The 27,827-nt window shown below is 41.0% G+C and overlaps 2 protein-coding genes across 8 annotated transcripts in view; both read right to left on the bottom strand.

Annotated features, from left to right (window-relative positions):
• Positions 1 to 7,845, bottom strand: part of PPP3CB (protein phosphatase 3 catalytic subunit beta) — a 39,181-nt gene extending 31,336 nt beyond the window's left edge. The window contains exon 1 of the mRNA XM_044659081.1: positions 7,776 to 7,845. Within this exon, the coding sequence (XP_044515016.1) occupies positions 7,776 to 7,845 (70 nt within the window). The remainder of the gene's footprint in view (positions 1 to 7,775) is intronic.
• Positions 7,846 to 14,660: 6,815 nt separating this feature from the next.
• Positions 14,661 to 27,827, bottom strand: part of USP54 (ubiquitin specific peptidase 54) — an 82,828-nt gene continuing 69,661 nt past the window's right edge. For 4 of the 7 annotated variants that reach the window (XM_044659073.1, XM_044659075.1, XM_044659078.1 and 1 more), the window contains 5 exons: positions 25,878 to 27,274; positions 22,118 to 22,236; positions 21,760 to 21,897; positions 18,298 to 18,484; positions 14,661 to 16,028 (listed from right to left, as the gene is read on the bottom strand). In XM_044659073.1, the coding sequence (XP_044515008.1) occupies positions 15,466 to 16,028; positions 18,298 to 18,484; positions 21,760 to 21,897; positions 22,118 to 22,236; positions 25,878 to 27,274 (2,404 nt within the window). In that variant the 3' untranslated portion in view covers positions 14,661 to 15,465. The remainder of the gene's footprint in view (positions 16,029 to 18,297; positions 18,485 to 21,759; positions 21,898 to 22,117; positions 22,237 to 25,877; positions 27,275 to 27,827) is intronic. The other 3 variants (XM_044659074.1, XM_044659079.1, XM_044659077.1) reach the window with 2 other exon arrangements.

The following is a 27,827-nucleotide window of genomic DNA, read 5'->3' as shown; positions in this document are numbered from 1 at the left end:
CTGACAGGAACTGGAACAAGGTCCAAGGAAATACATTTTGTTCTCTCTATATGCAATTTAGCTTTAAAAAAACAAAAATTGTTATAAATCATTTTCCCAACTAAAAATTGAACAATATACCTAGATCTGTAATTTAAGATATACAAGTTCTAAATTATTCTTAAATAAATAAAAAGTTTTGATAGAAATATTAATAAAAATTAAAAGATCAAATATCTCCAAAATACAAGTTTCTCAAACTGAAATGGGATTTAATGTTCTCAAGGTATGAAAATAAAACCTACTTTGAATGAGGAAGTTAAATTTAAAAACCTGGTCAGCTCATGAATATTAAATAACAATCAGAGCACAAGATCTGCTGGGGTTATAGTCTGTTTAAAATACAACTTAACTGCATACCTGGGACCTTACAAAGAAAGTCACAGGTACTTCTCAACATATTTTATTTCTCCCCCTCTCACTCATATCTATTTAATCACAAAATCCTATCTCCTTTCCAATGTCCCTTGCATTAATTTCTTCCTTTCCATATTCATAGCTGCCTAAAACCTTAGTTCAGGCCCTTCTGACCTAACACCCTCTCTGCTATAACCCACTTGGCCTCTTTGATTTCCCATCTCTCTCTTCTCTAAATGCATCCAGTAAATCTTCCTAATTAATCTTCCTAAACCATTAATCTTGTCATTCACCCACTCAAAAAATGTTTCACAATGCCTAAAAGCATAAAATCCAAACTCTTTAGTCCAACACAATTTGATGAGCTCCACAACCAACCTTCAAGCCTTATCACCTACCATTCCCAAAAATAAAACCTTGTAGCGAACCAGTTTCTAGAACTTGCATTAGTTTTCCATGTCTTTTCCCACACCATTCCTGCCTATCCTCTTCATCTATACATATTCTACCATCCTTCAAAACTTGGCTCAAGTTCCACATTCTCCACAAAATTTTTTGTTATGCACTAAACTCTAAGATGATTTCTATCTCTTTTCTGGCAATTATTCCTATACTTGAAAGATCTTAGTGCCAATTACTGACTTTTGCACATAGTGAGATATCAATAAATATTGTTCATTGATTACTATTCCAAAGTTGAATACATAAACTATGCAAGGATATCCAATTAGCTATCTCTAACTGCACATACAGTGATTATGCATTTAGGCATATTAACAATGATTACATATCTAATTTCTAATGAAGTGAGGCCATGGAATTGGTAACAAAATAAAATACAGGTATCAATCTCACTTAGTAAATCAAGCGTTTACCTGATGAGACTACTCCTCAGAGAGTTCTGGCTAATTCTGTCAATAGATGTAAAACCTGAAGATCTTTCCTCTCTACTTAACAGCTATGATTCTTCTTGGCATTTTCACCACTGAATTTTACCCTCTCTTTTGTCTCACACACATTTGCTGGTACTTTACTTTTGTTTAAGACACATGGTACTTGGGACTTATCTTAATTGGGCTAATATTTCAATGGAGATGAGAGAAAGAACATTCTTTCTAAGGTTTGTATTCACTTCATATTTTAAATATCAGGGTCAAAAATGGATTTTGAAAATAAAAATTTACATCTAAAACTGATTCAGAAAGATGCATCTAAATAAAGCAGTGTAACTAACTTTAGTGACATGAACCCAGGCACCTGTCAGTTCATACAAAAATAAGCAATTTTACTAAAACTAAGAGCATGGAAGATGCTTGCTAAGTTGACTTCAACATTATAAAAAATACAGCCTGCTACAAGAGCCTTCATATGCAAATAAGTTTTAAAAAAACAATGCATACCTGCAGTCAGTCAGTCCACAAGTTAAATAAAGGCAACCTGAAAGGAAGAGGTATTAGAAACTGTGGAGACTAGGAAAGATCTCCTTTCCTACCTGGCAAAGATAGTATTTAAGCATAATTGTAGAATGTGAGAGTTTTGTGGCAGGGAACAAAGTGTAAAGAGATGGTCAGGCTATGAAAAGCTTTAAATGCCAGAAGAGTTTTTGTTTGATCCTGAAGTAAACATGAAAAGAGGTGATGAGGGCTTAAACTAGGGTTGTGAAGGTAGAAAAAATAAGATTTGGTCAACATATTAGATTATAGAGCAAGAGTGAGGAGTCAAGGATGACATCAAGGTCACAGTCCTAGGGGACTGGGAGGATGGTGGTGCTCCAAAGCAAAGCTCAAAAGGAGGGACAGTTTTCCCCTCTTTTCAAACAAATTTTATTCTTATTATCATGTAAAACACACTTCCATATTGGTCCCAGTTGTAAGAGTACACTCATACAAAACCAAAACTCCCAAATAAAATCATAAATACACTGGTGTGAAAAATGGTTTGCTTTGATCTATATCCATCTTTCTCAGGAGGTGGGCAGTATTCCCATCATAAATCTTTCAAGATTGTCCAAGATCATTGAATTGCTGAGAGTAACCAAGTTTTCACAGCTGATCAATATATTGCTGTTATATTGTGTGTGTGTGTGTGTGTGTATATATATATATATATATGTATATATATATATATACACAGTGTTTCTCCCTGTTCTGCTTATTTCACTCTGCATCAGTTCATGCAGATCTTTCCAGCTTTTTCTGAAATCATCCTGCTTATCATTTCTTATAGCATAATGATATTCCATCACCAACATGTACCACAATTTGTTCAGCTATTCACCAATTGATGGACATCCTCTCAATTTCCAATTCTTTGCCACTACAAAAAGAACAGCTATATTTTTGTAGATAATATTCTTTCCCCTTTTTTCCCTCTCTTTGGGATACAGACCCAGTAGTGATATTACAGGATCAAAGGGTATGCATTGTTTTATAGCCCTTTGGGCACAGTTCCAAATTACCAAGAAGAGTTTTGAGGAAAAAGTTGAGTTCAATTTTTTGGACTTGTTGAGTTTGAGATACCTATGGGATGACCAATTTGCAATGTCTAAGAAGTTAGATATGTGTAACAGTAGTGCAGCAGAGGCTAGGTAAGATAGATGGAAAGATAGGTGCCTATGTGCGGGAATCATGAGTACAGAAATTAATAGCTGAAACCATGAAAGCTGAGAAATAATATCAAGTGAAAAAGATAAGGGCTCCAAGGACAGATATCCATGGTTAAGGGCATGAAATGACTGAAGGGTCAATAAAGGAGACTAGGGAACAATAAGACGCAGGAAGAGAATCCAGAGAAAAGTGTCCCAAAAACTTAAGAGGAAAGAGTATTTGGAAGGAGAAAAGTAAATAGTGTCAAATGCTATATATTGCTCAATGATTAAGAATGAGGTAAAGTCATTAGATTTGGCCAATAGGAGATTATTGGTAACTTTGGAGAAGGTAGTTTCAGTTGAATGATGAGGTCTGAAATCAGAGTGTTTAGAGGAGTAACCCCAATTGCTGTTAGCTTTCTCAAAGAGTTTAGCCAAGAAAGGGAAGAGAAATATGGACTAACTGCTAGGAGAAATGGCCAGAACAAGCGTAGGGTTTTTTTTTTTTAAGAATGCAGAGGAGATGTGGTTGTATCTGTAGGCAGAAAGGAAGCAGCTAGTAGAGGGGGAGAATCTGAAGATAAAGAGAATGGGGTTGACAGTGGGAGCAATTTTCTGGAGAAGCTAGGAGAAGATACAATTAAGGATAAATGTAGGATTTGTTTGTTTTGCAAAAAGAGCCACAACTCCTTCATCTGAGACCTGAGAAAAGGAGGAGATAGTAGAGAAAGATGTCTAAGTGATGTGAGATGAAGAGAAAAGGCACAGAGGGAGCTCTTTTGGAATGGTCTCAAATTTTTTTCAATTAAGTATGAGGTGAGGTCTTTAGCTGAGAGGGCAGAGGGGAGGGAATGCAGTGAAAGGCTTCAGTAAAGAGGAGAAAATTTGAAGCAGCAACTGTGGTCAAGTGGAAAAGTGAATAAGTCTGAAAGGAACAGGATGTTTGTTTTGTTGTAGTAAGGCCCAGTAGAAATTAGATAATATACATTTGTAGTGGGCCAAATTGCATGGATTGGAGAGAAAAGATAAAATAGTCATAATTCAGGGAATACAGAGAAAATAAAATTTAGGCCATCATCAGGTAAGTAGAAAAGAGAGGTTATGTCAAGTTATTGCTCATAAAATTAGAGATAAAACAGATATATAGGTTCCATCGTCATTCACTTTCTTTCTTTCTTTTTTTTTTTTAAACCCTTACCTTCCATCTTGGAGTCAATACTATGTATTGGCTCCAAGGCAGAAGAGTGGTAAGGGTAGGCAATGGGGGTCAAGTGACTTGCCCAGGGTCACATAGCTAAGAAGTGTCTGAGGCTAGATTTGAACCTAGGACCTCCTGTCTCTAGGCCTGACTCTCATTCCACTGAGCTACCCAGCTGCCCCCCATCGTCATTCACTTTCAATTCAGTTACTGAACATAGTCAAAGAACTTGAACAGTTATAAGTAATTGATATATACATAGACAAACTAGATACCACAAAATAATTTCTATTCACAACTTTGTGAACTACTTCTACTTCCTTATTCTTATACCTATTTTGTAGTTGAGGAAATGAATACAGGAAGGTTAAAAGAGTTGCCTCAAGACATGGAGAATATAAACATAGTGCCAAGGCTCATAACCAAGTTTCCTGATACCCTGACTAAGAGCCTTTAGATGAAGGGAAAGTCCTACTTAATGATAAAAGGAACTAAATGGACATTAAAAAGCACCTTTCAGCTTCATGAATTTGTGTCCCTGCCTATAAGCACAAAGTGGACAGAACAAAAACCAGGATAACACTTAACATTTTCCTAGTGTTTTTTGTTGTAAAGCAAAAATATTTGTGGGACAGACACACAGATAGAGACACATACTCCCTGCCGCCACCACCACCCTTGCCCTCATCCCCATCTCTCTCAAGAAGTGGCTTTATTTAATTTTTTCCTAGGTTTTTTCACCCTCCCATTTCTTCAGTATAAGAAGCAGCAATTATTTACTAGTACTGTATGAGGAGGAATACATTCTTACCGGATTGGTCTACATCAGTTTTCTATAGAAAGCTGAATTTGATCTTGGTGAATAGCTTAAGCTTTCCTTAATGGGATCAGTGCAGAGACTGCTTTAATTATCCAGGGACAGAAAGGTCAGGGCTGATCACCCACAATGAGCTGCATGAAATCACCACAAATTTACACAGGTTAATTCTTTTCAGTTATACCTGTTTCATAGTAGAACCCCAAGTTTCTATGATTCACGTCAAGTATTTTTCTTGCACCTCTAGCATTAACATACAGAGACTGCTGTAACTCCTTCAAAACCTGTACAACCATCAAATGTAATCCTTCCGATTCTGAAAACTAACAACCAAGCAACAAGTATTTATTAGGTGCACAGAAGGCAAGCAATGTGCTAGGCACTGTAGACACAAAGAAAGAAACAATTCCTGAGCTGTCTTTCTTTACTACTAATCAACTTGTAACTCTCTATTAGTGAGAATATTTGGATTAACTATTCTTAAATTATTTCTCAACTACAACATACTACCACATACTAATCACAATGTGTATATTCCATTCTCAATTGACCATATTGGGTTTAAAAATGAGAATTTGTTTTTAAAAAACCAGGAATATTGAAAAGATTTAGTGTAAAACTAAAAAAAAAAATTTAAAAATAATATTCCTTGAGTTAGATGGCATGGCAAGTTAGAAAAAGAATGGGAAAAAGTTCTAGTTCATTTGATATTATTTTCTCCAGTTGTCAAAAACAGTACATATTGTAGGTCTAAATGAAACTTGGTTATAAATGGAAAGTAGAAACAAATGGAATTTTAAACTCTTCCCCATAGCTTTTCTTCTACTCCATCTTTTCTACTGCCATCAAATATATCATGATGACATAATTATTAATGAAAAAATGAAGATGAAAAATCTTAAAGGTCTTCTGAAACTATAAGGTTGAAGTTCTCAGTGAACTGTGCTATGTTAGCAGAACATAAGAATTTAGTTAATTAGTACCACTCCTGAACTGAACACTCCTTAAGTCAGGCACCATAGATATCTAAAGAGATACCATGAAAAAATGACAGTTGTCACAGAAAGGACGCTACATATCCCAGTCACATAAGGGACACAGATGAGCAACTAAGAACCAGTATTCATTAGGCAAGCAAGGAAATCCTTTGCAGCAGTAATATTCATTTCCTATGTTCCAAATGTCCTTTGCTCCATATCAACTGCACTCTTCATTTAAATGTGAGGAGAAAGAGCACAAACTACAAAATTAACTCTAAGCTACATTAATAATCCTTAATGAGTCTGACTCCCATGATATAAGCAGCAGATGGAAAGCATCACTATATATACAAAGGAAAGGTGGGTTCACAAGCCTAAGGAAAGCACAGATCCAAGCTGCAAGAATGTAGCTGCCCTAATCTAATATCCCTGTTAGAGTGCCTGGGGACTACAATGAGCAGGCAGACAGAAAATTAAGCAGCAGCTCACAAAGCCTCACCTCAGTAGAACCTCAGAGCAGTATAATTCTTCCTATGGGTACTGCAGAGTGAACCAAAAATCACTAACAGAGAAAAGAGTAGTATCTGAGTCTAAACGGGCCTTAAAAGATTTTATCTGGGTCAGAGCAGTATTTTCCTGCAGGTGAATGCATTAACCACCCAGAAGACAGGAAGAATTATCCTTTTCAGGATCTCAGAGTTATCAACTCCATAAAGGTCTTTAATGGCTCATTCTAAGGATCATTCTAACTTTTCCACCCTTTGATGATGCGGCTTGAACGATCCCTCCAAGCATCTCTAGTTGGATGCTGTGGCTTGAATGAATACCATATTACTCTCTGAAATTAAGGGCTAAATTGGACACAACGTTACTCTGAAATTAAACACATAAACATTAGGTGTCATCCCCCTTGGAGTTATACATGGAGAGAAGTATTGAGATCCAAAATTTTGGATTCTGAAAAAATTAAAAACGCCAATTAAACAAAGAGAAATTTCTAAAAAATTAAGGTCTTTAATGAAGACAATATTTGATCAGGTATGAAAACCTGGCCTGGTTTGACAGGATTTTACATATTTTTAAAAATGGGACATTGTTATTACTTACCTTTTAAAGAAAAAGAAACATACCAAGTAATCACGGCAATAAAGACAACTTAATATGCTGGCAGTTTAATGGCCTGGCTGGCACCATAAAAATGAAGGCGGGGAAATTATCCCATTCCATCCCACCCCCCACCGCCCAGCATCTTTGAAGTTGACATTTCCCCGAAGGCTTGAAAGCAGACATAGTAAAAATCACCCTCCTCACCCCTATCCGGCAGGGCAGCAGTAGAACTTTTCCAGCCCCGGGTCTTGGCAGACCGAGCTCCGCGGACTCCTTCCTGACCCCTCACCATTTAGGATGGATTGACAGCGCGTTCACTGAGTCTTGTCACCACCACCACCCACCCCCCATCCCCGACAGTTCCCCCTCGGCTCTAGCTGCTGGCCCTACTGCACCCCCGATAGGCCCCGGCCACGCGCACCCCCCCGATAGTTCGACTCCTCCAGGACCCCGCGTGATCCCCCTCGGCTCCCGTTACAGCCCGCGCGGGGCCGAAGGAGGGGGAAGGGGCAATCAGGCCCGGGACCTGCCTCGGGGGGCGCCGCACCTCCAGCTTCGGGACGACCACCGCCTCCCCCATCAGTCAGCCAGTCCCCCGCCCTTCCGGACCCGTTCGCTCCCCGGAGGCGGCCAGACGCCTCCCTCCTCCTCCTCCTTGGCCCCGCTCCCGAGGCTTCCTCGGCCTCTCACCTTTGACTACGCGGTCGGCCCCAGGCGGGGGCGGCGGCGGCGGCGTTCGCGCCGGCTCCGGAGCGGCCATGCTCGGCCCGGGGCTCGGCTCGATTGGGGGGGGCCGGGCGGGGTCGGGGTCGGGGGCGGCGGCTACCAGGGCCGAGCGGCGGCGCCGCCGGGGAACATGGCGGAGCTTCTCTCCTCCCAGCGCGGCTGGGACCGACCAGCGTGCACCGCGCGGGCGGGGGCGGTGGCTGGGCTCGCTCGAGGGACCGGCGCAAAATTACCGACCGTAGGGAAAAAGGAAAAAAAAAAATGAGGCCGGCCCTGAGGCGAGGGGTCGGGATAAAGTTCCTGCCTGCAGTGGAACTACCTGTGTAGCTTAAAAGGGAAGAGAGATGGGAGAAGCGTGCGGGAGTGGACCCCGGCCAAAGGCTGGAGCCTTGCCAGTCTCGCCAGCTCCCTTAGGTTCAGTTCAAAAAAGTCTCCGCTGACTTTTGACCATTTATCCTGCCCGTAGCTTGTAGGTGCAATTGTTAGCGGGTCGTTTCCCCTAGACCGCAATCCTCTTGCGGGCAGAGGCTGTCTTTAATTTCTTTTTTTTTAAATCCTCGGCGCTTAATACAATGGCACTTTGATCAGAAAAGCGAACTGATGGAAACAAGTTAGCAGAGAAAAACTAAATGAGAATGTCAAGAAAAGCAATTCCAACAGTAATGGACTGCACAAATGCCAGATATTAGGATTCTGGCAGTAACGGCGAATAATAGCCAGCACTTAACGTAGTAGCTCTTTACGAAAGTAACCTTTAAGAGCCCCGCAACAATCCGGAGGAATAGAGGCTGGAAGGGATTATTATCCCCATTTTATAGAAGAAGAAACTGAGGGGGCTCGAAGTGAAGTGGCTTGCCCAGGAACGTACAGCTAGCAAGTGTCTGTGAATTGGGTCCCTGACTCCAAGTACAGATCTTTAACCTTAATTTAACTTAACCCTAATTTCGTTTTTTGGTGACCAGCTCCAGTATCGTTAAGGATGGGAGGCAGGATTTAGGAAAAGTGTTTCAGCAATTCAGACTGGAAAAGAGAGGGCCCTGTTGCTAGGGGCTTCTCTTCTACCTTTCCCTTCTAGACACTCTCTAATCTTGTACATAATTATTTATATATTGCTTATTTTACATATTTTATTTTACATATTTCATGTTTACATATTGCTTCTTAAAGTGTGAGCTCCTACGGGGTCCGTTTGTGTTTTTTTGCCCTCCTTTGTTTCACAGTTCCTGGCTCTTAGAAACCTCTTTGAATAGAGTGAGGGAAGAGATTTCAGAATCAATTAATGGCATTCCAACAGCATGTGGTAGGCACTTAGTCAAAACATGGATACTCTTTCTATAGCCAATTCTGGGGGAAAGGGCACATTTCCGTGAGAAAAAGGGGTCAACAGCCGGTTGTGGTGATCAGTCCCAAGTTGTGATTTTTAAAAATAGAACTTATAATTTTTAATTTTTTTTTCAGAGTTCCCACCACATATCCTCTGAGGTAGTTACTACAGATATTATCACCATTTTACAAAACTAAGTCCGGGAAAGCTGAAGTCACTTCCAAGGTAACACAATAGTAATTAGCAGAACCGGGATTCAGACTCAGATTTTCTGATCACAACTGGTTTTTTCCTGACATGTCTCTGCCAGATAGTAAGTCCTGGAGGCAGAATTATACAGATCTCTAGTAACTAGCACACCTAATACACTACACTGAATCTCAGAGAATAGTATTTCAGCAATGTGCCAGGAGTTGTCTTGTAGAAGGCAGGAGGTTCAAAGGCTGGTTTAGAGAAGGGAGTAGAGATGATATAGACTATCATGAGTCTATCTTGACTCCAGGAAATGTGTTCAGTGATCTTAGTGGAGATGTTAGCCTTCATCCATTGCCTCTTTTAAGGGAAGTAAAAAAGAATGGTATGAAAGGTTAAATAATTGGCTTTTCTGGTGCCCAAATCCAAGTTCTTTGGTAACAGTAAGTAACCACTTGCTCATAAATTGTGCTTATTATTGATATTATGGAAGTGGGATATTGGGAGGGAGTGTGGAATCATCAGACTGTTTCTCAGTAGACCAGGATCAATTAGCTAGAGAGAAGAGAAGATAAACGGAGCAATCTACTGGAGAATGGGATTACTTGTGCATGTAGAAGGGTCTGCTTTGGCCAGATAAGCTGACATTTCATGTGAAATGGGTAATGAAAAAGATCAGCAAAATGCATCTAAGTGTTGTGAGCTGAGGATGAAGGAAGAATAGGGGATTCTTGGCAAATGCCCTCCATTTTTGTTTTGTTGGTTTTTTTTTTCTTCTGTAAAAATATGAGGCAGGGTTCTCAGTAGAGAAAGTAAGAGAAAGAGAGCCATGGGAGGTTTAAAGATACATGAAGTGTTTTTGGAAAAACTGCCAGGGTGTGTAGGTAGAATAGTGAATCAGTGAGGGAAGTTTGTAAAAAGCTTGCTGCAGTGAGGACCCAGTTGAGACAGCAAACTTACATTGGACCTAGTTAGCCTGGTTTATGAATTCCTCCAGCTTCTTTTAGTATTAGGTTAGTATGATGAAGGCAGTGGATGGGTTTTAGTAGGGCAAAATCTTCAGTAGGATAAAGGAGCAAGGGACAAGAGAGAAGAGGACAGTGTAGAATTGAAATATTTTGTGCTTTAATATTTGAAAAATGCCTCAAAAAGAGCCCTGTAAAGTAGATAGTAGAGGTATTATCCTTATAGATAACAAACCTGAGACTCTTCTCTAGTAAGATTTAGAACTGGAACCTGAATTTGTATCTTCTGACTCTAAGAACAATGCTATTTATTAAGCAAAATGGTTAGTGCATTTAGTTGCAACTGACATGAGTGGTGGCATAGAACCTAGTTCAAGAAACTTCTATGAATAAATTCAGAGGTTGTTACTGTTTTGATGGGAGAGTACTTCCTCCTGTCTCAAGCTTCATATATCTCTCCTCTGGCTGTTTTCCTTAGGTCTTTGGGCAACACTCCACAAACATGCATTTGTCTCCCTCATCCTCAAAAACTCCTCACTTGATTTACCCATCCTCAATAGCTATTGTCCTATATCTCCCCTCCTTTTGTAACTAACCTTGAGAAGAGTGCCTCCCCTTCCTTACCCTCTCTTAACTCTACAATCTGGATTTTTACTTTATCATTCTGTTAAAGCTGACAGCTCCAAAGTTACTAATGATCCCTTAATTGTCAAATCTAATTGCCTTTTCTAAGCCCTCATCATTCTTGAACCCTCTGAAGCCCTTTGAATCACTCTTCTTGATATTCTCTTCTTTATAGGTTTTTGTGATACTACTCTCTCTAGGTTCCTCTTACCTGTCTGATCATTTCTCTTTTTCCTTTGTGGGGTCTTCATCCATGTCACACCTGTTAAACATGGGGGTCCTCCAAGGCTATGTCCTGGGCCTTTTTTTCTCCCTCTCTACTATTTTACTTGGTGATCGGTTGAACTCTCATGATTTTAGTTATCATCTCTAGGCAGATGACTCTCATATCTACTTATCCAACTCTAACCTCTCTCTCTCTAATCTTCCCTCTACAAATGCCTGTTAGACATCTCAAACAAGATATGCTAAAGACATCTTAAACCCAACATGTCCAAAACTGAACTCATTATCTCTTCCAAACTTCCCTATTCCTGTTGAGGGTACCACCATCATCTCAGTCACTCAGGCTTATAACTGAGGTATCACCTTCAACTCCTCACTCTTTATAATGCTCTATATCCAATCAGTGGTCAAGTCCTATCATATGTCCTCTTATATTTCTCATCCTCTATTCTCTGACACTGACACTAAATTGGTCCAGGCTCTGATCGCCTCATATCTGGAACTATTGAAATAGCCTTGGTCTCAGGGCCTGAAGCCTCTTCCCCACTTCACTCAGCTGTCAAGATGATTTTCCTGAAACACATCTGACCATATCATCATCCTCCTCCTTCAATAAATTCCAGTGGCTCCTATTATCTCAAAGACCAAACATTTATCTGTTTGGGTTTTAGAGCTCTTCCTACTAGCCACTTACAACCTTTCAGTCTTCCTACAACTTTTTCCCTCCACATACTAGATGATTCAGAGAAATTGTCCTTCTTGATGTGCCTGACACGACACTCCATTTCCAAACTGAGCATTTTCTTTGGCTATCTCCCATGCCTGGAATGCTCTTTCATTTCTGCCTCCTAGCTTCCATTGCTTCCTTTCCTTCAAGTCTTAGCCAAAGCTCCACTTTCTGTATGAAGTCTTTCCCAGTGCCTTCTCTCTAAGACTATCTCCAATTTATCCCAATTGTAAATAGTTTGCATGTTGTGTCCCAAATTGGACTAAGAGCTCTGAGTGGTTTCTGCGTTTCTCTGTAACCGAAGCATTTAGCATAAGGCCTGACACATGGTAAGTGCTTAATGTTAGTTATTTTATTGTTGCATATTTTAACATTCTAAATACCTCTATGTCAGTACTTGTCTCAGACTAGGACTTCCTGACAACAGGAACCATAATACAAGAGGCTTTTGCATATGTTGTTGATAATTCCACAGGGTAGGCCATTCCAGAGACAGGAAGCTCAAGAATGAAATTCTGAAGATATAAGAGGAAACAGTTTCAGTGAGGAATTGAAATGGGAGTTGTCTAAAGAGATTAATGTGTGTATACAGGGAACTCAAGATATTTCAAAATTATGTCTAGAAGATAAGGTCCTTATTGTAATGATTGTTTCATTCTTTGCACTTGTATACCCAGGACCTAACACAGGGTCAATTAAAAATGGAAAAAAGGACAAGTAACAAGAGAAATACAACAGAGGATAAATGGCATAGCTCTGTAAGAAAAGTGTTAGGAATAATCAGATAGCTATTATAGTTAAGGATAACCAAAAGGGTGTTGTTTTTTTTTTTCCTAAAGCAATTATGGGGAAAAGAGTACCATATGAGGGTTATACCTCTTATTAGGGAGGAGAATAGGTATGTGTGAGGCAGTAACTAATAAGAGAAGGCATAACTGTTGTTTGGGTTTTTTTTTTTTTGCTTGTTTTCTCTGCCAAGTTAATGATCTTTGGTCTGAAAAAAAAGACAAAAGCTAAAAGGGAGTATTGATACCTAAGGTAAACTTGAGTGTTTAAACTTAAAAGAGTATAAGAGCATCCTTTTGATGAGTTCAAGTCACCTGGCTCACATAACTACATCTCTGGATACTTGTATGTGATTGTTAAGCCACTGAGTGATTTTTACAAAATCAAGGAGAATGGGAAAGATGTCACAGGACTGGAGAAGAAATATCAAAGGGAAACCAATAACATCTAAAAGTAAGGGCTAGTTGAGCTTAATATTGATTCCTGGAAAAAATTCTTGAACATGTTTTTTAAATGATATCGAGTAGTTAGAAAATGAATCGGTGCTTGGGGCACCTAGATGGCTCAGTGGCTAGAGAGCCAGGCCTGCAGTCAGGAGGACTATAGTTCAAATCTGGCTTCAGATACTCCTAGTTGTGTGACCCTGGGCAAGTCATTTAACCCCAGTTGTTCAGCCCTTCCTGCCCTTCTGATTTGGAATTGGATAGTATCGATTCTAAAACAGAAGGTAAATATTTAAAAGAAGAAAAAAAAATCAGTGCTCACAGAGGTAGCATAGCTTCATCAAATACTGTGCTATTGTTTACCCAAATTTTAGCAAATCATGTACTAGTCTTTCCTGAAACTATGGAAAAGATAGAGAAGTGTGAGCTACAGGATAAGAATTAGTTGGTTTTGAAACAGGTAAAGGGTTAGATGCCCCAAAAGAGTCACTAATGGTTCAAACATGTCAACTAGGAAGGAGATCTAAATGGAGCTCACCTGGGATTTGGGTTGACTGTGTTAACATTGTTAATGGCTTGGATTAAAGTAGAGATGGCACACACCTTATCTGCAAATGACACAAAGTTGGGAGGGAAATCGAACACCCTGACTGACAGGGTTCAAAAAAATCTTTATAAGCCAGATCACACGAGATGAAATAGGAACAAGTCTTACATGCAGGTTCAAAAACAATTTCACAAGTACAAAATTGAGGAGACATGGCTATACAATAGTTTAAAAAAGATCTGCAAGCTCAACATGTCAATAAGGTGAATATGGTAGCCAAGAAAGCAGATGAGTTTGTAAGCATCATTTAGAGAGATGTAGCTTTCTGGACTGAGAATCTTGTTATAAAAACCTGCCTTGTTAGAGCACATGTAGAACCCTGTGCCATCAGCTTGGGGCATATTTCAGGAAGGCCATTGATGAGCTGGAGATCACCCAAAAGAGGGAGAGGAGCATGGTCAAAAAATTCAAGTTCATGCTGTATGAAGATCAACTGAAGTGAGGTGTTGAGAGGAATACACGAGTGGAACACAACAGCTATCTCCAAATCTTTGAAGGGCTGTCACCCAAAAGAGAAATTGGACTTTTTCTGCTTGGCCCCAATGGGTATGACTAAGAGTAATAGGTAAAGACTTAAAAGAGGCATATTTAGGCACATTAGACTCTCCAAAGGTGGAATGAACTATATCAGGAGAGAACGTATGTGTGGGTGTCAGTGCCAGGGTTCATTCCCTCTCCTACTCCCCCAAATGGATGATCTTTTGTTAGCTGTGTGGTAAAGGAAATTCTTATGAATTGGATTAGATGAACTCTGGGATTCAATTCCTTGAACTTTTTTCCAAGCCTCATGTGGATCTTTCTCAACCCCTCCCCACCAGATAGGCTCTCTCTCCCATTGACAGAATCAGACTAGTAGTAAATGGGAGTTTCTTGATTGCCCTGGATCCCCCAAGGGAAAAAGGAAAATTTGGTTAGGAAAAGGATATACAGCCAAGGTATTAAATAGAACTCTCAGATTTATTTCAAAAATACTTTACAAAAACAGTTATGTTTGGCCCTAAAATACTTCAACTTACTCTGAGTGTTTACAATGGCAATTGAGTGAGTGGCAGTAATGGATCTGCTGCTGGGAAACTGGATTAGTGTGCTTGACTCGGTTAGTATGTTTGTAGGGAAGGGAAGAGTCTAAGTGTATGTGCTGACAGCTCCCCCCATATTCTTAAGTGTGAGAGTATGAGGGGTGAGTATGCACATGTCGGTCAGAGGGAGTCTCAGAGGTTAGGCTCCTTGACCAGGCAGGCTCCCTTCAGGTCTTGGCCAGACACAAGACAAGGTTAGAGACTACACAACCACACGTGTTCAGGGGAATTTGTTGGAGGGAGTGAGGAAAGGAGGTAAGGGGAACAAGAGGATTGTGGGTGGGAAAGAGGACGAGGAGTCTACATAACCAAAAAGAGAACATAGGTGGGGGAGAGGACTGCAACAGGGAACAGGGATTTGGGGACAGAACCAAACAGATGGTCTTGAGATGCCAAACAGTGATGTTTCATGAGTTGACCTTTGGAATTCTGAGTGATTCTAAGGCTACAATTAAATCAAAATTACCCTTTGGCAGCACCCCATCCTAAAATAGCTGCCCAATTTTTCAAGGAAAATTTAAGCTGGGATTTCATCAGCCAAGTATCCCTTGAGATTCCAGAACCACTGAGGACACAGAAGTCTAAACTGAAATGATCCCAGCACAGCAATGACAGTGATGTTGGATTCCACTCTGACATGGCACATTCATGTGAGAGAAAAGAATAAGCCAAGAAGAGCCCCTCACCACCCACTATGCTGTGGGGCTGCAGCCCAGGTCAGCCCCCTTCGATGGACATCTGAAGTGGCAAAGAGAGGCCCATTTCCTCCTGTTCTCCTATGTCCAGATTGAGAGGTGTAAGTGCTCTTCCTCCAATCATCATCAGGAGGTATGTCCACTCTTCTGGGTCCAAGCCCCCTAGAGGAACTAGGTACAAGGCTAGAATTCTGGGATGTCTCCAGGGGCATCGAAAGAGTGTTGGGCAGTGATGAAGGATGGTAGGCATTAGGAGAATGTGAACGTGAATTAGAGAGTCTTCCCCACGACTGGGCATGTGGACCCTGGAGTCCTTGGCTTCTGTCTGACAGTGTGGCAGTATGGCTCAGCTGTGGCCAGAGCCCTGAGGTGATTAAGGGTCTGGCCTCAGAATGCTGGTTGGTCTCTGGCATTAGGCTCCAGGAAGAATCAACTCTTGAAGGGTGTGGGAGGCTCTTGTAGTTCAGGGTCCTTCCTGTGTATTTGGCCCCTCGGGAAGCTTCACCCCTGTCACACATAACCAGAAGCTTCTGGATACTCCTTGAAGTTCCTAAAGAAATAAAAATTGAAAAATCACAATGACTGAGTACCTCCCGTATAGGCCTAGTCTATTCCTGCTTCCCACATGACCATCTCTAATCCTCATTCTCTTGATCCAGGTCCAAAGGAGAAAAACACAGCTTCCCCCTTTTATATAAAATGGTAAAACGAATATGCATATGTAAAACACATATCTATGTACATATATCTATATATAGCATATAGAATTCTTACCATTTCAGACTTGGACAACTAATAAAATTTCCTGACTAGTCACCCTGGTTTCAATCTCTTTCTATTCCAATCTAGCTTACAAACAAAGCAGCTAGAACACTCTTCTTCCAATAGTATTTTTGTCCTATAATTTCTCTAGCTTAAGAAATTAGAAGTCACAGAATCATCTCAGAGCATATAGGCCATTACTGAGTTTAACCTGTAATTCATCAAGAATACCTGGGGGCAACTGAGTAGCTCAGCGGATTGACAGCCAGGCCTAGAGATGGGAGGTCCTGGGTTCAAGTCTGACCTCAAACACTTCCCAGCTGTGTGACCCTGGGCAAGTCACTTGACCCTCATTGCCTACCCTTACCACTCTTCTGTCTTGGAGCCAATACATAGTATGGCTCCAAGACAGAAGGTAAGGGTTATAAAAAAAAAGAATACCCAACAAATGTTTGTCTAATTTTCCCTTGAAGACTTCAATAAGGAAGAGCTCATCCTTTCCTGGGCAGGCTTTCCACCTTCTGGATAGCTTCAACTGTCAGGAAATTTCCTTAGATTAAGACTAAATCTGCTTCTCAGAAACTTCTAGACAATACTACTAGTTCTGCTGACTGGGGCCAAGCAGAACAAGTTGAAGCTTTCTTCATTTGAAAGCTTTTCAAACACTGTTTTCTACTCCAGGCTAAACATCCCCAGTTCCTTTAGCTGATCCTCATGGGGTTGCCTAATAACTGAAGCTCCAAATGAAAACTGTGATAACCTTTTACTCTTTGTGCCCCCATGCATCTCTATTCAACATGTTCTCTCTGACCAGAAAAGCCAGACCAGAAGTCATCCTCATTCTTACCTCTTGCTTTCCTCACCTTGTTGCCCATGAGAGAAATGTTCCATTCGCCAACTTTTTCTTCATAAACTCATTTCCTTTACTCCTTGTTCAAAACCCAGTTTTGAAAACCATGTTTTGAATACTCTTTACCATGTGACACCTTAACATTTGTGCTCCCCTTGATGCACTGCCCTAGCTCACTTGGCGGTAATGCCATGTCCCATAAGGGATTGTGTCTTTATTTCATATGGTATCTATTTTATCAGTCGCCTAGAATCTAGGCACCTTTTAGATAATACAAGTTCCTTTTCCTTCCTCCATTCCTTTAATGACGGGCTCTATATTCAGGAGGCATTCAATACATGCTGATTTCTTGGAGTTGGGTGGAGGCAGTTCAGCACTTGAATGAATGTCTGTCACCCCATCCAGTGTCAGGTTTTCTCTCCTCATAACTCCTCAATCTATAGTACACAAACTGGGGGCATGGAGAGGCCCAAGGAATTAGAGTAAAAAGGGGATCTTGCTGAGAAAACAATATGGAGTGATAGAAATTGGGAGCTTTGGAAGCTGGAGCTGGCCACATCAAGTGCATACTCAAAGGTATAAGTATCTTCAGAATCCCTTGGTTTATGATTAGTGAGCTCTGCTTGGAAAATTCAAACTACTTAGGGCAGAATGCTAAGCGATATTTTGGGGATCTGAGGCCTGTAGATTACTCATGGATCCTTTTTGATCATCCAAAAGTTTTATTTGTCATAGTTAAAGGAGCTCATCTAGGCCACTGGGAGCCCAAAGATATGAGTTCAAACCCCTATCCCAAAGATTAGATCAGGAACCCCAAAGCAGCCATTTGTCTATACAGCTCTTCTAGAAAAATAGTCCTAGTCCTTGTGGACAAAACTGACAACAACTTTAGATTTTCAACTCCAACTCTGATGTCAGGTTATCTTCTCTCACATGCTCTAGTCAAATACTGACCAGGGTAGGAAGAAAAATAAGAAGCTCTGAGAAACTTAAATTTCCTATGTGCTTCCTGCCCTTTACATAATCCTCTATCCTTTCCTCTAGCCCAGAAATGATATCATCATGCTTCCAATTCTGATATTTAATCTCAAAAAAGGAGCCCAAATCCCAAATTTCATACCCACTTCATGGTTCCAATGTAGCCAACTCAAAAAAGTCCCTAGCAAAATAGCTATTCCTTGCATGGGGTCTGGGACCCAAGAGTTACCTGGGGGTCTATGGGGCTCCCCTGCCATGGTGGGCATCAGGACATCAAGGGGCAGGAGCTGTGGCTGGGGAGGGAGGATCTGGGGATTAGGGAGGAACACAGGAGGGTCATGGATGACAGAGAGGGAAGAGGAGCTGGAACAACGGTGCCTGGTTTCCAAAGGCTTTTTCCTCACGTTTGAAGTTTCCTTATAATGAAATGAGACAAAAAAAGAAAAAAAAACCATAGATATAAGGATTAACACAGCAGGGTGTGATTGGGAAAACACAGTAAGGGAAAGTAAGGGACTAGGAAGAAAGAGAAGGAACTGTAGCAGGAAGAATTCTTGAAAGTTCTCCAGCCTCACTAGCCACCCCTTGGTTCATCTCTCACCCCCATGGGCCTGATCACTATACCTTAAAGGCACTAAGCTTCAGATCTGCTCTTGAATTCAGAACACTATCATGGATTCATATGCTCCTCTCCTGGAGCCAACAAACTAATGGGCAAGAAGGGTCAAACTCACAAATAACTAGATTTGAGAACTCTGTGTCTGAGTGCCAATCAGTTCACTGTTCCCAGTCTCCAATTTCTCATCTGTAGTGAGACCAGATTAGGGAATCTCAAGGATAACTCTGAGTTTCCAGGTTGGAAGGGGCCTTAGAAGCCTATCCCTGCAGTCTCTTCTGTAGTAACTCTGTTATAAATTCTATAATCCTATCAGAGTGAAATACTCACAAAGGAGACATCTAGCAAATGTCACTGATGGTGTCTGCCATGGAGGCAGCTACATTGGTCCAGGGACAGTTGGGGAGGAAGACCACTCCCTTATAGGCCTGGGGACAGTGTGAACAGAATCACAAGAGATAGGAATAGGAAGGATGAGCATGAGCTACAGATGGAGGGTAGCCCAGTCTGGCTGGACGTAAAATGCATGACTTGGTATCCTTAACATCAAGAAGAGGGCCAGGTCCAGAGCTCCTTAGATGCTTGCTACAAATCCCTTTTTCTTCAAATAAGGACAAATTTACAATGGCAATGCTCCAGACCTTCACTGGGGCAGCTGTTCAACAACTTTAAGCAGTGAGATGAGCACCCACTGAAATTTTTCCCATCTTTGTTCTCTCTGGATTGCTTGAATATTACTGGAGGGCAGGGCCTTTTTTTAAGTTTTGTGTAGTGTCTCAGAAGAGCATCACACAGAGAAAAATTTAATAAAAGTTTTTATTGTAATGATATGCTAGGATGTAAGTTCTATGAAAGTAGACTTTATACTTTGCATCTGTTATCTCCCATCACCTAACACAGTACCCGGGCACAGAGTAGGTGCCTAAATGTTTAATGGACTGATGAAGGAAAGCTGCTTGACCTAACTCTAAATAGGTGGATTTGAAGAGGATTTTGGAGAGCACTCGATTCCAGAGTTGGTAATTTTGAATTTAATTTAAAAACAATGGGCAGCCACTGAAGGTTTTTGGGATATGATCCTATCAATGTCTCAGTAAAATTACTCAGGCAGCTACATGGTGGATGAACTGGAAAGGGAAGAGAAGCTATAAAACCAGCTACAAAGCTACTCCAAATGAGAGGAGTTAGCAACTGATTGGTTGTGTATGATGAGTGAAGATGGAAGATTCCAAGGTTACACACCCAGGAGAATGGAAAGATGAGAACTCCCCTGACAGAAATGGAGAAGGCTCTAGGGCCTTCACCCTTATCACAATATGTCTAGGTTTTTAGCAGGCTTCTCTATTCCATTTAAAAGGTAAAAAAGCCTGGGGCAGAGTCAAGCCCCTACAATGAATTTGCCCAAATGGGACACAGAAAGTAGTTCCATGGATCAAGGACCCCACCAGTCCATCTTCTCCCCTTAACAACAGGGACATTCCACAGACTCCCCACTTCCTCTGTACTTGTTTTATCCACTTTCTGGCTAAAGTCCCCAAGTTAACCTCAACTCTCTCTCAAAAACATTTCTCATCCATTTCCCAGTCCTAACCCACTCTCTGGAAGTTCTGAAGCCTGGAAATAAGGTTAGGAGGTGGGAGGGGTAAGACAATGTGGTTTTCCACTGAGTTAAATTTCACCCATATAAGTAATTATTGCCTAAACACAAAAAACCAAACACCAACAAGGTGAGACAAGGCCATGAAGTCAAGAGAGATTGAGATTCTGGGAAACTAATACTACTCAGACAACTTTAGCCTCTACATTTAATCTGATTTTACGATTCTATCCTGAGTGAATGTTAGAACGAAAGTTGTTAAACCTCTTCTGAGGAAATGGGAAGATCCTCAGAGGTGTTTGGGAACTTGTGAAGAAGTAGGTTTCTTCCCACCATGGGCCAATGAAACAGAATCCCTGTTGGGCCTCTAAATGGACTAATACTGGATGTCATGAATACTGAATGTGGCTATGGATGAGTCTGTGCTGCTCTGGGCTAACATACGGGTGTTCTCAAGTCACCTTCAGATACTACTTGAGAAGTCCGAGGATCACTGCTGGCTGGGCTTCATCCCATTCCTGGTCTTTGAGAATTCAGGTTGTGAATATTCTATAGAAAGCCTCAGGGAAAGATTTGACATCCTTTTCCATAAGCCTTAAGTCCTCTGAAGTCTGGCTCCAGAGGGCATACTCAGATTGATTTCATATTACTTCTCTTCGTGGATTTTTTGGTCCAAAGAACTGACCACTTATTGCTCCCTGAACTTGGCATAGTCACCATCACTTCTGTCTCAGCCATTGTACCAGCTGTCTCCAAGTCTAGGGTGGTCTCTTTACCTCCACCATTTACCACCATTACCTCCACCTAAATGAATCCTTAGCTTTTTTTGAGGCTTAGCTTGGGCATCATCTCCTATAAAAAGCCTTTTCCTTTAACTATTAGTACTCTTTTCTTAATTATTTCAATTATTTATCTGTTTAAATGTTGTATCTAGTAGTAAGAATGTAAGCTTCTAGAGGGAAGAGAATGTTTTCTAGAGTAGGCAGGTAACACTTGATGAATTGAATACGATTTCCCCTAGTAGAGGTTACACTTTTCAGTTGGAAATAAAATGCAACAGTTACTCTAACTTCATCTCCCCTCCCTTCTTTGGCCAACAGATTAGGTTCTGGTGAAGGGGAACCCCAGCAGTCCCTTATGTTGTTCAGTCATGTCTGACTCTTTACAATGAATCCAGGGGGTTTTCATGGCAAAGATAATTGATTGGTTTGCTAGTTCCTGTCTCCCTCAAATTCAGGCCATGTCTTTATCCTTCATCCTAAAGATTCTAAAGCAAATCTTTCCAGAAGGAAATAAGTGTCAAATGTGGGTTGTGGGCAATGACCTCTCACCTTAATACATATCAGAAGTCCAAAGAACACTTTTCACAAAACACCAAGGTCAGTTTTTGTCTACCCTACTACATGAACTGCCCCATGAGTACTTCTTTGTCAAGGAAGTGGTGGATTCTGGGTAAGCTAGTCCTTCATTCTACTTACAAAACTATGGGAAGACACAGGGGTTTCCTCCCTGCCCAAGACAACGGTGCCACTGAGACTGCGTGAAATGCGTCGGAAATTCTCTGCAGTGTACAGCTCTCCTTCTTCCTCCTTCATAGAATTTCGGCAAGACGTAACCTTCAGATAGAACAACACTCACACGTTAACACCAAAAGAGTAGTGGCAATCTGATACACCCCAATCTCATAAGAAACTCATTTAAGCATTCACTTAATCTTTAAACTCTCATCATTTGTTATCTCTATGCCCAACCCCCATAACCCTGATACCCTAAAAACCTCAGCCAACTTCTTCCCAATCAACTTATGCCCAGTGTCCTTGCCACCAAAATTACTACCTGAGAGGCAGATACTAGGCTTGCCCCGTGGAGACTATGTTCCACTTCTACTGTTGGTATCTGTGAGAGATCAAAGCCAGGGGCCGAGTGTAGTCTCCTCCCTACAATATTTGTGGAGCCTGGGAAAGGAAATATAGACATAAGTGGAACACTCCCTTCCTAGAGGGTCTGAACTTTAAACCTGGCAATCCTGACTGATCACACACTGGGGAAGCAGAAGCAGGAAAAAGGCTAAGAATATGGATACCTTGCTACAAGTTGCAAAGGGAAGGCCCCCCACCCTAAGGCAATGGGCCTTGTGTAATAATCTCTGGACAGCTGCACATTCTCCCACAGCCTCATCATCTCATCTGATTTTGGAAGCACGCCTAGTTTGTGTCAGTCTTTAGGCACAAGTGTAAATTTGTAACATTCACTTGTGAAATTTATCTGACATGGTAGCTCTGTGGAGAAACTATAAGGGCAAAAGAAACCTGGTCTCTTCCCTGGGGATGCTAGATCTGCCTAGAATTGTAGTGGATTGCTGCTAAGCCCTGGGGCCTAGTCATCCAATTTGCTCTCCTACTTCTCAATCAGTCTCTCTGATAGCACCAAGCACAGGACCACCTGGTAGATCATGGGCACTTAATAAATGCTTGATGAAGCCAATTTTAATGTTTACTGAAGGGTTCTTAAAACATTAAGCATTCACTCAATCTTCTTCAGTGAATGAGCACTTAGTGAATACTTTGTGTTAAGATGAAACAGATAAGAGAAACAGGAACTCCCTGGGGATTCTATCCATCCATTTACTGACTGACCCTGGTTGGCCACTTTCTACCGAGATCATTCCTTTAATTAATCAATACCACTTGTTTACTTTTGTCAGTGTCCATTCAGCACTTGTGTATTTAGTTCCCACCAGATGCTACCCAAAGAAAAAACTGATTTGGATCAGAAGGTATTTTGTTCAATACTTTAACTTTAAAATATTTCAAGGTTTTGTGATTTAGCCAGGAATAGAACTCCCTCTACCAACACAGACTGCCTGCCCACCAAAGAAAAACTTGAGAGATGTTCTTTAGTCCTGTTGTGGCCCCCAACTTCTTCCTGTACCCAACCTGGTGATCCAAATTTCCAAATTTAGTAAAGGTGGTGCAGGGGCACATAATATAATAGATATATATATATAAATGTTACAAGGACCATACTAAAGGCCTTTCTAGATTCCTTAAAACTTGCCAGAGCTCTTATTTTGTTAAGATATAACCTTCAAAAACCCAAGGTACCTGTATACCATGATATGGGATTAGGAAAAGATCTAGTGGTGGTCTGATTCAATAATTTTAGAAAATAAATAGGTTTCTAAAAATCCCCATAACCACACTTCAGTTCAAGTCACCACTGAGTAAAGAAATTGGGCTCAATTTGGGGTGTAGTACAACTAATTTCAGGTCTTGGTTCATATTCTTACTTTGCATGGTCTTAGTATAAGGCAAAGAATTGTGTCCTTCTTCTCTTTAGTTCAAAACTATTGTGAAGAAGCTCCTTCCATGGTTGCAGATCAGTAACTTGCCTATGACTTAAGAGTCTTAAGAGAGCTGCATGGGAGCAACTGGAGGTTAAATGACTTACCATTCAGTCATACAGCTAACGTGGGTCAGAAGCAAGATTTAAAATAGTAGGCACTCAATATTTCACTGGTTGAAATAACAGGTTTGAACTATGTTCAAAAAGCCAATAAATTATACATACCCTTCAATCCTGTGATATCTCTATTAGATCTATAGATCAATGAAAGAGGAAAAGGACCCATATATACAAAATGTTTATTGCATTTCTTTTGATAAAACTAAAGAACTGGAAAACCAATTGGGGAATGGATGAACAAATCATGGCATATGAATGTAATGAAATAATATGACATAAGAAATGATAAAAGGAATGATTTAAGTGACACTTGGGTACACTTGCATTCGCTATTCATTTCCTGCTAGAGAGGCACTGGACTCAAGAGTGCAGAATGACTTTATACATGCATATATTTGTATGTATATGTCAGATTGGCTGATATGACAGGAAAGGAAAATAATAAATGTTGGAGATGTGGCAAAATTGGGATACTAATGCATTGTTGGTAGAGTTGTGAACTAATCCAACCATTCTGGAGGGCATTTTGTAACTATGCCCAAAGGGTTATAAAACTGTGCCATACTTTTGATCCTGTAATACCATTATTGGGTCTATATCCCAAAGAGATAATAAAAATGGGGAAAGGACCTACTTGTACAAAAATATTTATAAAAGCTCTTTTTGTTGTGGTAAAGAATTGGAAACTGAAGGGATGTCCATTAAGTGGAGAATGGCTGAACAAATTGTGGTATATGATGTTGATGCAATATATTTTATGTAAATGTTATCTTATAACAAAGGCCATTATTGAAGTATGTTTTACATGATAATATATGTAGAACCGAGATCAAATTGCTTACCATATCCAGGAGGGGGGGAGGAAAGGGAGGGGGAAAAAATCTATTTCTGTTATTTGAAAAAAATTATTAAAAAATATAACTAGGTAATTGCAGCAGACGAGTCTGTTATTACTATGGGAACTATGAGAGATAAAAATTGACAAAAACCACAGGCTATTAAGAGATGAAAGGGACCCTAGAGATCTTTTTACTTTAAAGATGCCCTCCTCTCTGATCCTCCTCTGACTTTTATGTGTTATTCATGGTCCTAATAGTTTACAGCAAAGTTGGGACTAGAACCTAGTGTCTTGACTCTTAGTTAACTACTCTTTTAGTAACTCTGAACACAAAATCCATTTAAAACTAAACATCAACTTGATGTTTTGCAATTTTACATGATCCAGCTTTGAATGGAAAAGGTCTCTTTCATGCCTTCTACCTGCATGAACAAGTCAAACGCCTGTGTCAACAAGAGATAGTGAAGAGTGACACCTACTCATCCCATGAAAAGTCAGTGATTGGACACAAACAAATCACAGTCCTACCAGCTTAGAATTTAGGAATTAATTAGAAAATAGAGAGATTTCCTTTAGAGAGGCTTTAACTTAAAACCTAATCATGTATGAAAGGAGCAAACAAGATGAAAATTTAGTGGCTTTGTAAGGGTCTGGAAATGTTTGGAGTCTCAACATAAAGCAACCCTATTAAAGGACAAACATGGAGGGCAAATCTGTGACTAAGGAATAATTCTAGTCCCAAGGCCTATTGGCATGCCTGTTTTCAATCCTTCATACATCATATCACTTTTCAGGATATATCCTAGTTTCCAAGTGCAAGATAATACAGGGTGTAGACTCAAATAGTCTCTTAACTTTTAGGAGTCAGAAATCACTGGCTAGAGCAGTGATTCCCAAAGTGGGCGCCACCGCCCCCTGGTAGGTGCTGCAGTGATCCAGGGAGGTGGTGATGGCCACAGGTGCATTTATATTTCCTATTAATTGCTATTAAAATTAAAAAAATTAATTTCTAGGGGGTTAAGTAATATTTTTTCTGGAAAGGGGGCGGTAGGCCAAAAAAGTTTGGGAACCACTGGGCTAGAGGGCAAAGGATTCTTTGTAACAATCCTACTCTCTATTCCCCACTCCAGACTAAGAAAAATAGTTTGTGTTTGTCCTAAAGACTTCACTAATTGTTAGAAATGTAACCATACCCTAATGCAATCTCCATGACTAATTAGTCAAAACTCGCCCATACCTCTTCCCATTTTCCCAGCTCCCAGCCTAAAATCCTCCTGTCCGCCACATGTTTACCTGGATGAGTAAGTGGATGCCTCCCTGACCCAGGCTGGCCAGCCTGAGATGCCTGCAGACTGGCCTGGTACAAAGACTCCAATTCTGAGGCCTCCTGCTCTGTGTCCTTGTTCCAGTGTGGGTGCAGATGCATATGGCTTCTCCCAGGATGGATGAGACCAATGCAGGGATCTTGAGGGGAGGGGTTCCTCCCAGGCCCATGAATCCATGGACCATTTTCATGATCACGAGGAGAGCCAGAGAGCCTAATATTGTCTACCCAATGGTCCATGGGCAGGGAAGTCATTAAGTCATCACTACTGCCTACCTCCTTTGGCCTAATATCTTCCATCTGTGAGGGCTTCCCTGGGAACGTTACTGATTCTGCCACATTTAATCCCAGTCCCCAGGGAGCATCACTGTTGTGTGGGGAAGGGTTTACTGAAAGAGCATGGCAACTAGAGGGCACTTCCCAGGAAGTTTGCCTATCCCTTTTATCCAAAGATTTATGCTGTTTTTCCCAAGAACAGTGACCATTCCTGTGTAACCTGGAGTTTGAGGGGGGTGACTCCTTTCTCAATCTAGTTGTCGGTTTCCTGTCTTGGGAACCTGCAGCTACCCAGGTTCTCTCACAAGTATGATCCTTTGGGGAAACCCCATGCATTCTTTGGAACTGTTCTGCCAGGGAGTGAATAAGCCCCTTTGTGCTGGGGACTTCTGACTTCAAACCCTCTCCGGTGCCCTGCTCCCCTTGTGAAACAAATAAAGTTTCATGGCTGTTGCTTTGGGGACACTTGTTAATTTTCTGTACAGAATCTGGAGGAAAATGAAGCAAATGTGAGGAAGCTGTAGGTTCTTTGGGGTGACAGGCCCCATGTAGAGGAAGGCTGGACCAAGTTGAACAACTTGAAGGATTATAGCTGGGACTGTGAGAATCTCCCCTGTCAGGGGAGGGCATGGAAGCCAAATGTGACCAGGGAAGGATCAGGGCAGGCAAAACTGCAGGGTCATTTTTCTCTTGGAATTGCTGCTGGTCAGCATTTCTCCCTTCCTGAGTGGGAGTCCTGCTACCACCATGATAGCCCAGTGGCCCCTCTGCTGGGATTCCTGCAGGTTCCCTACCTTGGGGAGAACCCTTTTCAGTCTTCCTCAGCTTGTGGGATAAACCTTGCCTGCAGAAAGCTGAGAAAGCATGGCCATCCACATTAGCAGAGGAAGTCAAGAGGTTGGGAAAAGACCTACTAGGGGAACTGGGCAGTAGGGTAGGTGGGGAGGGTGACTCTGAAGACAGTAATGAGTGTGATTCATGGCAGGAAGTAGAGGAGGGGAAGAAAGAACTGGTCCCAAACTCGGTGTCCTTGCTGGGTTCCAGTCGTGCCTCCTGACTCAACAGAACTTGGAGCGGGAGAGACTGTTCACTGAAATAAATGGGAAGAACCAATCATTAACTGTTTCTAATGACAAAAAGTCATATAAAGAATTGCTAATTTTCTTTGCTTTGTTCATTCTCCACCAATTATTCCATGTCCTAGATGATAAAGACAAATGGAGAGGCAAGCACAAAAAAAAAAAAAAAAAAAAAAAAAAAGAAATCATTTAAGGGTTTACAAACAATAAAGCACAAGGTCAACATTCACAATCTTTCTCTTTCACCCCCACATCCACATCTTAGTCAACATTTATCTTTTTCTTGAACTAATACATTTCTTCAAATGGACCTAATCATAATGATACGATACCATTAAAAAGAGCCTCTGCCTGTAACTCCCACTGTCTCCTACACTCCTATTCCATTCATACTCCCTTACAAAACTGCAAATTAAAAAGGAAGAAAGAAAAAGGTTGCTAGCCCAACATATGGATAATGGAAGGAAGGCAAGGCCTGGAAATGGCTCACATCCAACAGCAATAACCCAGAAAGGAGGGGTCAACAATAAGGGAAGAAAAGAGATGGGGACAAAGGTGGTATTA

This window comes from Gracilinanus agilis, chromosome 2 (assembly GCF_016433145.1).
Source record: "Gracilinanus agilis isolate LMUSP501 chromosome 2, AgileGrace, whole genome shotgun sequence".
Lineage (NCBI taxonomy): Eukaryota > Metazoa > Chordata > Mammalia > Didelphimorphia > Didelphidae > Gracilinanus > Gracilinanus agilis.
This window is presented reverse-complemented; position numbering and strand designations above follow the sequence as displayed.